Here is a 13188-nt window from a genome sequence, read left to right as displayed (position 1 = left end):
GACGTGACACTCTTTGTCGAATCTCTGGGTAGGACGCCGAAATGATAGGAACATGTTAGCTGAATGATTAGATCAAAGATGCTTTTTAATTCATTAAGATCGACATTTTTTTTTTTATGATTGATGTGTTTTTGATATTTAAATGAATTCATTTCATTCATAAAAGAAACATCAAAACACTCTCAACTATATCTAGTGACTTCCTAACCCACAATATATTAATTAAGGTCCAGAAATTTTTATAATATTAGAGTCATACATTTAATGAACAATTACTCTCTCTATCTATCAACTTCTCTCGATCCCTCTCATATATATTTTATTTATACCTCCTTCTTTTGCAAGATCATGAAGTTCTATTTGTGAGGATGTGATATTCCAACATCCAAAACATCCTCTTAATGACATTTAACTTTAACAACAAGACATGTCGGAGATCTCACAGTCGTTATCATAGGAGTATGGCCAAGAGGCAGATGTGGCTCTTTCTAATTAACTTCTAACTGTAGCTAACGTAATGCATGCCCCCACACATGCATGCATTTGGTTCTCACCCATATATATATATATATATATATATATATATATCTCGAAATATAATGGCATCATGAAATCTTATAAATTCAAGTTTTGGCCCGTTTGGCCCATAAGGTCCAATATAAAGTGCATTTGATGTGCCATGCCATGCCATGCATCCATTTGACATCTGATGATCAATTTCTACATCATGAAGAACTATTAAAGTTAATTTATATGATCTCTTTAAATTAAGCTGGAGGTAAACAAAGGTTATTAAGACTGGCCTTCTTCTCCATCTGATCAGAGTCTAACGAGGTATCATGATGCTAGGTGCAGCCATTGTAATCCTTGGATGGTTGTGATCGCCTTCGTATGTTATGATCAGCATACTATTATCGTGTATACATCGCTCGACGTGCTTCCTCGCAGGACATCCTCCCATGCTGCTGCACTTGTAATAGCTCCTAAGTAATTTATTTATTAGAGTTAGAAATTAGGAACTGGGAAAATGCATTTGAAAGAAGAAATCGTGAAAGGAAGTCATGATATGTTTCTTGTTGGAAGAATTCGATGATCTGGATGCAGCCCAAGGAGGAAAGCTCAGTCACCGGACGATGACGACGACGACGACGATGATCGAAGTAGATGTGAAGATGCTTCACTCTGAGGACGATACCGAACCACACCATATTGAGCGAGAATTAATGACACACTAAGACTTGTTGTTTATGTAAGAAATATCAAGTATGGTGCTCTTGTATAGATATAAATTAATAAATAAGAGTACGATGCTTAAGAACAGTGAGTGAAAGCCAAGTATATATATATATATATATATATTAAAGTTGACAAATAGTAGCATACCGCGGGTGTGGCGAACCTTTGATCGGCTTTTGGCCGTACTTTCTCCACGAGAAGTCATCGAATGGTATGTCTGCTAATCTACTACTCAAAGCTGCAGGCACTCGAATTGTCCTCCTAATCCTTATCGTTCTATCAAAAGAGAGTAGAGTAGACGCTAATTCCAGTGTCAATTTACTAAGAACAATCCAAGATTTCCTACAGAATTGATCATCAACACACCTTCTTTTCGAGCAGTGGCATCCTCCGGTCGAGGCCGTGCACTTCGCGGTGCCGCCTTCACTGCCATGCTTCCTCTTGGATGGCAGCATGGAGGAGGAAGAAGAGTAGCAGCATGAGTTCAAGAAGTGCTCGTTGATGTTATTACTACTATTTACTCCAATAGAAGGTAATATATTAGCACTGGTGGTGATGGGGGTGTTTATAGGATTGATGGGAGAAACACAACGTTCGATTAATGAAGTTGGATCGAGATGAGGAGAATTCGGCAATGGGCCTTTCCTTATCCTTTTACAGTGGGTAGGAGAGGAGCTATCAAGTAAGCAGAGAAAGGTCTTGAATTCGGCAATGGCTTCGTGGGCAATTGAGCTTAGCTCATGAGAGCTTCTACTTAGCCTTTGGCCAGCAATGCAGTGCAATAGGTGATGAGCAGATCTAATACTTCTCTGCGCGGTTTGGAGGATGGTAAGGTCTAGATTTGAGACGATGGAAGCCATTGGTGAGTCCTAAGCTTGCGTCCAAATTGCCAAAGGTGCTTCCTTTTATGATCACAATTCACAACCCAATACCTGGAGCTCGAGGTTTTATAGATTTCTGAAAAGAAATAAGTGGAAGCAAAGGACAGTAGTAGGATTCCACTAAGGTTAATACTTCCTTCTTTTTTTTTCCAATGCCCAAATTGATAAGAGTTGGACACAATTTCACTAAATACCAACCTTAATGTCCTAGAGGGGGAATTGAACTCATAATCTTCCTCAGGGACCTGCAGAACTCCAGTGGTGTCCCGAGAAATTCAAATCTTAATAGATCGACCACTTTCTCACACAATTGACCTCACCTAACACCCATATACAAAAAGGGACATCTACATATATTGGGTACCATCTATGGTGGGAATTCCATTGTCACCACAATCTGAGGTGGGATATTGGAAGGGAAGGTAGGGGGAGATGAGGAAGGTCATGTTTTGTTCCTTAGTGATCATTATTGTTTCTGTGATTAGAAGAAGAAGAAGAAGAAGAAGAAGAAGAAGGGTAGAAGATGGAGTGGGTGCGTGTTTGTGTATGTCTAGTGTGGAGTGATTTGGCTACCACTATGCATAAATAATGCACATCTAATATTCCACTTCCATCCACCCTTCCCCATAAATAAATAAATAAATAAATAAATAAAATCTTCTCCTCCACTTCCCTAACCAATCCTCTTCTCACACCATCCCCACGTCATTCGTTTCGTTTTGTTGGACAGGAGATATTAATTAAGCTTTCGTTATGTTTAATTCTTAACATGATATACTTATAAGGCAAAACTTTCTGACATATATAATAGAACCATATCGAGCTGGGCCGGCCCAAATAGCAAACAGACAGCATCTCGCCAACCGGAATCGAGAGATAAATTTAGACTAACTTCCCCATGTATCATGTCATGTATGTATGTATGTTTGTGTGTGGGGCGGGGGGGGAATGGGCCCCCTCTGAATCCTGGGCTAACCTATGCCGTTGGCCAGATCGACCAGAATAAATGGGCTTGGATGCATTAAACTTAATGCGACCAAAACTTTGTCAAGCTGTCTCCCAACGAGGATGCATCCAATCGTGGAACCGATCGCGCACGCGTAGGACTTTCTCCGATGCGTCGTGTCACACCGACTCACGTACAACATATTAAATTTCTTTCCAGAGACGTCTCACCTAACTATTTCTTCTTTTAACACCTCATCAATTAACCTGCCTCTTCTCCCAGTTTCTTTTTATTTATAATTTTTTTTCGTTTTAGAAATGCTCACTAAATATTGTATCTAATTTAGCGGTTTAAGAAAAAGAAAAAAAAAAAAAGATTTCGTATACACATGACTTCCACGTGAATTAAAATGACTTATTATAGTTTTATAAGATAAACTTAAAACTTATTTGTTTAGATACAACCGTACAATATTTGAGGAGCAATATAGTTAGAATGGCACAAATAAAAGAAAATAATAGCTTCTCGCTTCTTCGTTGCATATAATAAGACGGGAGCTCCGCACCACGTGCACGTCGACCTTGGCAGCCAGGACGTGTGCAGGAAACAGCTCCAATTGTGGGGGCCCACGGGCCGCCACGGAGGCGCCGCCGTACGAAAGCTGTCTCTCCCAGCTGTTTGTCCGCGCGCGGTCGACGTGGTCGACCTTTACACGTGGCGAGGAGCTGGCGGTGGAGGTAGTGGGCACCCACCTTTTGTCCTTCCTCCGGAACACGACAAACGTGGCTTCGCGGATCCGATGTGGATCCGCAGGCGCATACTGTCAACAAAAAGGCCAAAAGTAAAAGTACGATAGCTTTAACAATTCTAGTTATTACCGTGCAGTGGAAAACGTGAAAATTTAAGTAAAAAGTACTATTACTTTCCTCGTGGAAGTACCATTTTTTATATTCTTTATTCGTTATTACCGCTTTACTTATAGGTAAACAAAGCTGGTATTATGTCACTCAAATCATTTTGAATGTTATTTTTTTTTTAAAAGACAAAATAAACCCTATGCACCAACCTTTTCAGATTCTTTGTCCAAATTTAGCGGAGTTGGTGAGCTATCTAGTCGTGAAATAATATTAACTAAAACTTTCTAGTGCCTAAACATTAGGCTATATTTGTAATGCGACTAATACTATTACCCATCTTTGGTATTTTTTTTTTAATCTTTATATATTTATAACACATAACATAGATATATTAGTCCTTTCAAAGCTTAATTATTTGCCCCATAAAGTGTGATTCTATGAAATAAACCAACCGCATCCGGCCAAAGCAAAGCCCCGTAACTTTGACCTCCACGGATATTTTCCCTCATCTTTTTTCCGACCAAGACCAGTCAATTGACAGCTTTAATTAGATATCATAGAACCAAACAAAAATCCCGGTCACTTCCCACCGGCGATTGCGGGCCAGCCCGGTGAAACTTGACCACGAAAGCCTCCTCGCCAGCTCCACGTAGGTGCTGATGAAGCTACACGTGTCGGTGAGGAGAACGTTAACTGGATCATTTCATTATAGAAACATTAACCGCACCGGTGCTAATTTTAACCACCGGCTCCTTACTATCATTATCATCTCGAGTTAATCGATTCCCTTGGTCCACGCTTAGCCACGTCGTGGATCATAGTTTAAGTCCTTGGATTAGTAATTAGGCACGGTGGGACCCCCATGATCACGTATCCTAGTTATTCTTGATCTGCAGGAGTTTTTCTACGCGCAAATACTTGCCGAGGAAGTTCCTGGAGTCCGACTTGGACGGAATCCGCCCACTATCAATTAATTAATTCCTTTTAATGCTCACGTCTCTTTGAACCCGAGCCAACTCTATAAGTACGCGCCCCCGCCCTCTTCTCGTCTCTTCTTCTCCCTTCTTTTAAGCGCTCTTAAATTTCCCTTTCTTTGCTCCTTCTCCCCCGCGTTTCGCTAGGGTTTGTTACGAGAACGCGACCGCTTCTTCCCCTCCTCCAACTTCTTCTAGGGTTTCTTACGGCTCCTCGAGTCGGGCATTGCGGTGTTCGATCTCGATACGTTCGTGAGAACAACCGCCTCCTCCTCCTCTCTTCGATCAGGTTTCTTTTTTTCTTTTTTTTCTTAAAGTCATTCATCTGCTGTATTCGAACGATGAGTTCTTCTTCTTTTTTCTTAAAGTCATCTTGAATTACCTCGTGTGTTCTTGGAAAGGTTCTTGATTTCATAATGTTTGAGTGGCGACATCTCTCGGATTCGAAATCTCCCTGCGATCTTTTAGATGCCCAACGGATTGCTTTGAGTTCATATGCATCTGTGTTCGGTGATGTGACCGTCATCATAGTATATTATTAGGAAAACGACGTTACTTCTTATTTCATATTTGACGATTTAATTATATACATTCTTTGTTAAGTCTTCGTCTTGGCATGTTTAACGTGCGTTTGCAATCAAAAAGGACATGTCTGTTTGCTTTAGCCCCTAAAGTTGAAGATTTTGTTATTAAATGTGATGCGGGCCATACGTTGCCCCACAGATTTTCCAACGTCTATGTGCCTTTTGGGTACTCTAGTATAGATGCTTTTTTTGTGGTTCCTTGTCGAGCTTTAACTTTTACTACATCTTTTCTTGGTGGAAAGATGTGCCTCGAAGCATACATTAATAATGTTCAGTTTGTTACGTGCCCACATATCAAAGATAAGAGTCTTTAATAGATTACTTCAACCGGGTTGATTTCTTTGTAGCTTTCGATCCTAATTTTGTCAATGTGATCTTTTCGCTATTAACAATGTCTACAGTCGTAACGAGCAATTCATTTTTCATTGCATTTATAAGCTGTATAATCTCCTACATTGGCATGCCCTCCATATATCTTTTAATCGTCGTGCATTGTATTTAGTTGAGCTCCTTTTTTTTTTTTCATTCCTCACAAAAATAAAGAAATGAATAAACTGTAGACCGGTGTCTGTTTTGTTGTGAGTTCGCTAGAGATGCACCTTTTCCGAAATATTATCGTTTTTTTCTTCTATTTTTTTGAGAAAATTTGTGAAATATTATTGTATGGCATACTAATAAATAGAGAAAAGAAGCTACGGTGGTGTACTATTCACAAGCTTTAAAAGGATGAGTATTCCTGCCGCACCAATGCCCAAGCTTTTGATGCATATCTTATCATGTTGGCAAAGGATTCGTGCTTAGTCCTTTGTTTGGCTCTGCTGAAGAAGTTTGCGACTGTTAAAAGTAGGAACTGTTATATGATTGCTGGCTGATTAATTGTTCCAATTATGAAAAAAAATCTACACAGTAATAGTTCGTTAAATTATCTGTTTATGCCTTTTTCTGTCAGAACAGAATAACGATTGGTGTCCGGCTTATCAAAAAAAGTTAAAATATCTTCTTGAGCTCACTGCACATGGAATTTAATTATATTAGTATGATCATATCACTTTACTTGATTACCTTGGTAAATAATAATAGTCGGTAAATGAAATTGTTTGTTCCTTATTGCTTCATGCAGTGAACAATCCTGGAATGAGTTCCTGCCAGCCGTAATGCTTTTTGGTTCTGGCAACGAGAAGGTAATATATATAGATTGGCGCTGACGATATAATTCATCTGGTGATGTGGTTGTTTCTTATTTTAACCTTGGTTTTTTTATTAGTTTTCGGGAACTCTCTGACTGATGGATTGCATGCACAAGTGCAGTGATAAGAAGACATTAAAGAGGTGGTTCTTCATTGACAAAAGTGTTGGTTAAATATATTACAGACAAGGATTCTTCAACTTTCTCCTGTCTGGTTGTTACATTTCATTTAGAGAAGAACTCCTACATTTATTGGTATCGGATGGACTTGAAGACAAACCATGGTTCACCTGTTATTACTGATCCTGCGCCTGTAAGCAACTCAAGATTAGGCTTACCTTCAAATTTGATGCCTTATTCAACGCCATCTGCGGAATATTCTTCTAGTCTTTATTTAAATAGACCTAGAAGAAAACATGTTCCTAGTAAGCTCGATGATGTCCGCGCTAGTGGTTGGCTGGATGTGATGAAATCATCTTCACCTCCTCATAAGAATCCAAACAAGCATTCCATCCATGATGCAGCCTCTGATGAAGTTGGTCATGTTTATCGTACCTGGATGGTAAATCTGCAATTTGTGATGTACTACTACCTACTATGTGTAACCAGTTTAGTAGAAAGGTGCTTACTAGAATGCAACCCCCCCCCCCTCCTCCGCTCTTTGTAGATGAAGTATCCATCAGCTTTAACTTCATTTGAGCAAATCACTGCCTATGCTAAAGGCAAGAAGATAGCTTTGTTTTTGGACTACGACGGAACGCTTTCGCCTATTGTGGATAACCCCGACGATGCTTTCATGTCGAATGCGGTATTCTACTTTCTGTTCTGGATCATTACAAACTTGCCGCTAAAATATTCTGCAAAACTGCCACTCTAATTCTCTCGGTCATGCTTCTCCACATTGTAACTAATAAACCTGTTCACCAGATGCGCGCCGCTGTCCAGAATGTTGCGAAGTACTTTCCTACTGCAATTATTAGTGGAAGATCTCGCGACAAGGTATAGATTAATTCAGCATACCTTGTATGACTAGTTATTCTAGTCCGCATACCTGTACTAGTTATGTGCTCGTTTGCCACTAAAATGCCCTTGTCGTCTGACCATTCTCTCCTTTCACCCTTGCCAGGTTTTTCAATTCGTAAAGCTAACTGAACTGTTCTATGCTGGTAGTCATGGAATGGACATTATGGGCCCAGTCAGAAAATCTTGCATTAGATCTCCTAACAAGCAGGTGAAGAGGGGGTTAGCTTTCTGGCATGCTCCATTAATCTTTGTCAAAATAAATATTTAAGATTTCTGCTCCTTTTTTCAGGGTAAGGAAGTGAATCTCTTCCAGCCTGCAAGCGAGTTTTTACCCATGATCGAGGAGGTTAGTTCGCCTCATTAATGCTTTACAACTGATAGCTGTTTATTGGACTTTTCGGAGCTCATTACCTATTGATTGCATGACAGGTTTTTAATTCCCTCGTGAAGAATACAAAAGGAATTGAAGGTGTCAATGTAGAAAACAATAAGTTTTGTGTCTCTGTACATTATCGTAACGTAGACGACAAGGTAAGAAGATTAAAACTCAGTAGTTGTATCGTGGGATGGATGACTTATCTCTTTAAGGAGCTTACGGTGGCCGAGTAATGATGACCCCTTTTTGCTTTTTCTATCATTGCTTACAGAATTGGGCACTGGTTGCACATACTGTGGATGATGTCCTGAAGGCCTACCCTCGTTTACGACTAACCCACGGGCGGAAGGTACAACAGAAAGCCATCGGCCTTTTCTATGATGTAATTAATTGTTCATTCCTTCTCTAATTGGTAGAGCTGTAATCTTGGTCGTTCAAAATGGTGCAGGTTTTTGAAGTCCGTCCTGTGATTGACTGGAACAAAGGCAAAGCTGTTGAGTTTTTACTTGAATCCCTCGGACTGAGCAACTGCCATGATGTGCTTCCAATTTATGTTGGAGATGATCGTACTGATGAAGATGCATTCAAGGTGAATAGAGTTAGTTGCCCTCTCTATTTTATCTTTTCTTGGAATAGGATCTCTTACAGGTGTTTTTTTTATTTTTTATTTTTTTTTCCAATGATTCGATCAGGTTCTCAGAGAGGGGAACCGTGGGTATGGAATTCTAGTATCATCTATACCTAAAGAAACGGATGCTTTCTTCTCTTTGAGAGACCCATCTGAGGTGAGAATAATCTCGGCGTAAAGTTTTCGGTGGTAGAAAGAGGCAGCATTATAATCATTCATAATTTCAACGATTTGAATGTGCTCTGCAATTTGTTTTCAGGTGATGAACTTCCTGAAATCCTTGGTGAGATGGAAGGAAGGGCACATTGTTGCAAAGTGATGACTCTCATTTAACTAATCCAAAAGCAACTACTATGTATAGATCAGTAGTTAGACTACTGAAAAACAAACAGATTGTGAAGGAACAGGGCTGGGCTGGGCTGGGCTACTTCCATGCAGAGGCGAAGTTAATTTGAATCAGAAGTTTGATATTGAAATTGGTTTTTAATTTTTACAAGGCCATTTTATTCTCCTGGCCTTCTAGGGGCTCTTCTTTCTGCCCTTCAGTTCTCTTGTTATTGAATTAGTTGTCTTTTTATGAAATATATTTTAGTTAAGTTTTTAAGAGTGGTTGTAACGTCACGATGGGTTGCAATTTTCAAATGTAGTTAGCTATTTATATAACAATTTAAAATTAGCTTAAATTTTACCGAAGTTTGAGATAAATTTTTTTCATATAAACCATTGACCCAGTTGAACTGAAAATTACCTTATAAAAAGAAATCGTTATTAATAAGAATCACTTGACTTGACATTATGGTTTCTGTAACGCGCATCAGCTCGCTTGCATAACTTAAGAAGACCAAGAATAAGGTGAAATAAAATAGTTCCACCCTTATGGTAGAACTATTTATCCTATTTAACAAAGAAGCAAAAGCATCTTTTTTTTCTTTGAACTTTTCCTCTCAAAAAGCAACTTGATACTCTTCCACCCACAGAAACTTGCATACGATAAGGATAATCTCAATACATTCGGAAGGAACCAATGAATGCTAAAACAATTTCACAGCAGATACAGCGAAGCGATATGGAAGCTAATAGACATTTCTAACAGACAATAACCTTCCATCCTTTACAGCACTGTCGACTTTTATCATGAGGATTTCCATTTTTATGTACTTTGTATCCCGCATGCATTCTATCACTAGGTTCTCTTCTGCAATGAGGGATCAACAATGACTTGGGGTGTAAAATCTGGTTTTAAGTACTTTGAGAGTATCGCTTCGTATAATTCATAACGAGCGGTCATACGGAACCCCCATTTATCTTTTATCTGCCGACAAAGGTTGAGATCCATGTCCGCGACCAACAAACCATCCCTAGAGCGCGAGAGAGATGGAGTACAAGAAGCATCTGGAGCTGAAAAATGACTGGAGCCATAGAAATGTCCGAATTCTGAATGCTGGGGCTTCCCATCACCTGAAGTGAATGGATTTGGAAAGATCTCAGTACCAACTCGATTTATCGAACCGACGAAGTAGCTATTTGCAATGGCAGCATTTCTCGCCTGAAATGTAATACTAGTTAGTAAAGAATGAAATAGCCAAAGAGTAAAGAATAAAGTCAAAAGAGACCAACCTCAATAGGCCACATTGGCTCACTAAGTTCTCCAACAGTAGCAGAAGGGTTGAAGACAATCTCAGCTCCATTGAGACCAAACGCCAACCAATTTAGAGGATGGTGTCTTCCGTAACAGATGTTCACACCAATCTTCGCATAAGCTGTCTCAAAAACTGGATGTCCTGTGTTTCCTTCCATATAGTATGTGCTCTCATTGAAATCACCAACTCTTGGAATGTGGTTCTGATTCAGATTTACCAAATTTGAAAATATGAAAATTATCAACATTTTTCATTGACAAATGAAAAATGTTATCTTTTTACCTTCCTATTACAAAGAAAGAATATATCTGAAGAAATCAGGAAACAACAGATATTTACCTTTCTATGAATGCCGATTATGTTGCCATGGTTTCCGATTACAACAGCAGTATTCCAAATGATATCTCCATGATTGATATCTCTTTCAAGAATTGGACTGACGATAACCATGTTATATTTTTGTGCAAGATCCTGAAGATGTTGAGTAGACTCTCCATCAACTGGTTCTGCAAACTCGCACCATCTCTTCTCACGTGTACAGAAGGCGAAAGGCATCATCCAAGCCTCCTGCATTCGAAGATAAGAACTTGGGATACATGATTGCTTTGTCAAGTAGGGAGCTTGTAGTTCAGCAAATATTAGGATGAAACAAAACAAAAAGGAAGAGCAAACTAACTTAGAGAATAACGGAAACAGATTCCTTTTCGGGAGAGATTCATCCTTCCGGAACACAGCATACAACTCTCCGTTCTATTGTACAAACTAAATTTCATGGAATGTAGTACAGTTTTACCAACAATTCTATAATAACGTATAATCATAAACTAATCATAAGAGTATTTCTGATATTAAAAGAAGTGTTGCTTTGATGAGCCAAGAATAGAAGTAGAAAATCATCTAAAAGAACTGTTTCATTCACGGAAGCAGGAACAATATAGGATTGAAAAATTCTATGATGCATTTAGAATTACTAATCCAGAATCTTCATGCTGTAATATGATGACTTTACACATTCAGCATTCACCAAGGAGATGAAATACAAATAATCTTTATGCAGTACTTACTTGCAAACATAATATATTGACTCCAGAAGCACCAGCTGCATGGATCATGGATTTCACTTTCTCCATGATAGCGATCTTTTGGTCAGCAAAATGGGCAGAAGTCGGAAGGGCTATAGAATTCTGAATGAGGCCAACACGGACAATTCGAGGTTGTCGCAGTAACTCATTGTCAGCACGGAAACAGAAACTCTGTAAAAATTTGAAAACAACTTACATAATCGATGAAGTTGAGAACTGCTTACTTTAAATCATAATACAATATATATTACATTGATTTCAAATTCACAATGAATTTCATAACTAAATTTCAGGAATTAAACTAGGCAAACATAGATAGGCATAATATTCCGCTTTAAATTTATTTCCTTCTTGAGTTCAACCTCTTTTGCTCTCTCCTCAACATATATGCAATGACAGAAGGGCACTACACCTGCAGATCAAAATTGTGTTCTTCTGAGAGCAAAGCAGCAGCTTCTGGCATGGCGATGCGCTCTAGAGGACGCCCACAATTCAACCCCAACAACAACCGGGTCACTTCCTGTCGATGGAACAAGATGCTATAAAAAAACTATTTGTGATACAAAGAAAAATACAGTAATCTCTACATTTTAGGGTCCGGTTCTTGTTGTTATTTTGATTGATTGGATTTTTTTTAGACCAAGTAGTGGCATTAATTCATTAATACAATATTACTTTGATTGATTGGAGTGATCGAGAGTCTCTTTTTCAAAATTATATCAAGATCAAATCCAATTACAACATAGTGCCCTCTAAGAGTGACAGAAACTTAGATTCGGGTATCAAAAGATGCGATTTTGGGATCAAATCAGGTACCATCCCTATAGGATCATACAAGAAGCCCTAATAGCACTTAGTGGAAGGACGATTTGGGTCGGAACCTGGAAGAGTTCGGGTTTGAGATTGGCCTCGAGGAGGCGTTGGAGGGATTCGAAGCCATGGATGGACCCTTCCACTTTGGCTTCTCCTCTTCCGTGCTCCTCTTCGTGTTTGCTGGTACCGTGGCTTTCCATGGCGAGAGGAAAGGAAGAGAATAGCAGCAAGCAAGAGACAGGAACGAGATGGGATCTCGTGGAAATGTAATAGTCGTATTAAAGAGCTTAGTTTTCGGATATAGGACACGTCGGGCGTTGATGAATGGGCAGATTACAGGCTTCCTGTTTTGGGGAGAATAGCGAATTGCCTGCTTCTGCTTGGGGTCAATGGTGGACGAGAAGTGTTCGGTGAGGAGCTAATATTGAATGTAAAAATAATTTAATAGTGTGATAATTGAGAATACAACTCAGGGGGTGAGAAATTTTTTAGGAAAAAGACAAGATATTTGCAGTGCTCCATTCAAAAACTTCACTTTTCTCTCACTTTTGGTTGATAGAGGAAATTGACATGTCTAATTTATCTATTATTTTATTTGCTGATGATATGTCAGAATATACTAATGGTGGCATACTTCATTGCATTGCATTCTAAATGCCAGATTATGTTATAAGGGTTTAAAGCTTCAGCTGACATCTCACTGGAGTTGTTCTTTCCCACGATAAGATAGCAACAAACCTACGAATGTAAGAATATGATGAAATACACAAACATGGTTTCTTAGTCTTGTTAAATCCTGAAATACTATATTGGCCAACCATGATGAAAAATAAGGCAAATGTTACAATATCCTGACGATTCTGTAGCGGGGTTAGCATACTTAGAACAAACGGCCATTGCATGTCCCCCTTCTAGAATAGACGGCAATCTAAAACCCAGAAGCTGTAGAGAAAACATTAATC

General features: G+C 39.0%; 2 protein-coding genes across 4 annotated transcripts; one reads left to right on the top strand and one right to left on the bottom strand.

Annotated features, from left to right (window-relative positions):
- Positions 1-4974: 4974 nt before the first annotated feature.
- LOC140781673 (trehalose-phosphate phosphatase A-like) lies at positions 4975-9295 on the top strand. Of its 3 annotated transcripts, none has more exons than XM_073127761.1 (12): positions 4975-5183; positions 6599-6659; positions 6743-7226; positions 7332-7472; positions 7592-7663; positions 7791-7895; positions 7977-8033; positions 8117-8218; positions 8335-8412; positions 8512-8652; positions 8756-8848; positions 8951-9295. In XM_073127761.1, exons 3-12 carry the CDS (start codon positions 6927-6929, stop codon positions 9008-9010), a joined length of 1149 nt encoding a protein of 382 aa, XP_072983862.1. In that variant the 5' UTR covers positions 4975-5183; positions 6599-6659; positions 6743-6926; the 3' UTR covers positions 9011-9295. The 3 variants fall into 3 exon arrangements, with proteins under 3 accessions (XP_072983862.1, XP_072983861.1, XP_072983863.1); XM_073127760.1 differs by having other exon boundaries at positions 5043-5183; positions 6787-7226; XM_073127762.1 differs by lacking the exon at positions 4975-5183 and having other exon boundaries at positions 6522-6659; positions 6787-7226.
- A 356-nt stretch (positions 9296-9651) lies between these two features.
- LOC140782967 (beta-ureidopropionase) lies at positions 9652-12536 on the bottom strand. Its single transcript, XM_073129886.1, has 6 exons — positions 12295-12536; positions 11826-11933; positions 11396-11584; positions 10671-10898; positions 10309-10533; positions 9652-10237 (listed from the first exon to the last, which is right to left on the bottom strand). The coding sequence occupies exons 1-6, from the start codon at positions 12424-12426 to the stop codon at positions 9875-9877; spliced, it is 1245 nt and encodes a 414-aa protein (XP_072985987.1). The 5' UTR covers positions 12427-12536; the 3' UTR covers positions 9652-9874.
- Between the last annotated feature and the right edge of the window lie 652 nt (positions 12537-13188).

This window comes from Typha latifolia, chromosome 2 (assembly GCF_019914945.1).
Source record: "Typha latifolia isolate L0001 chromosome 2, TyphaL0001v2, whole genome shotgun sequence".
Taxonomy (NCBI): domain Eukaryota; kingdom Viridiplantae; phylum Streptophyta; class Magnoliopsida; order Poales; family Typhaceae; genus Typha; species Typha latifolia.
Note: the sequence above shows the minus strand (reverse complement) of the source record. Positions and strands in the feature narration are given on the sequence as shown.

Excerpts from the sequence above, each read along its gene's own strand:
- LOC140781673 (XM_073127761.1), top strand. The coding sequence starts at position 6,927 with ATGGACTTGAAGACAAACCATGGTTCACCTGTTATTACTGATCCTGCG. Across the intron at positions 8,034-8,116 it reads TTTTACCCATGATCGAGGAG|GTTTTTAATTCCCTCGTGAA; the intron begins GTTAGTTCGCCT and ends ATTGCATGACAG. Across the intron at positions 8,413-8,511 it reads GACTAACCCACGGGCGGAAG|GTTTTTGAAGTCCGTCCTGT; the intron begins GTACAACAGAAA and ends AAAATGGTGCAG.
- LOC140782967 (XM_073129886.1), bottom strand. The coding sequence starts at position 12,426 with ATGGAAAGCCACGGTACCAGCAAACACGAAGAGGAGCACGGAAGAGGA. Across the intron at positions 11,585-11,825 it reads AACACAATTTTGATCTGCAG|AGTTTCTGTTTCCGTGCTGA; the intron begins GTGTAGTGCCCT and ends AAATTTTTACAG. Across the intron at positions 10,534-10,670 it reads TAATCGGCATTCATAGAAAG|AACCACATTCCAAGAGTTGG; the intron begins GTAAATATCTGT and ends AATCTGAATCAG.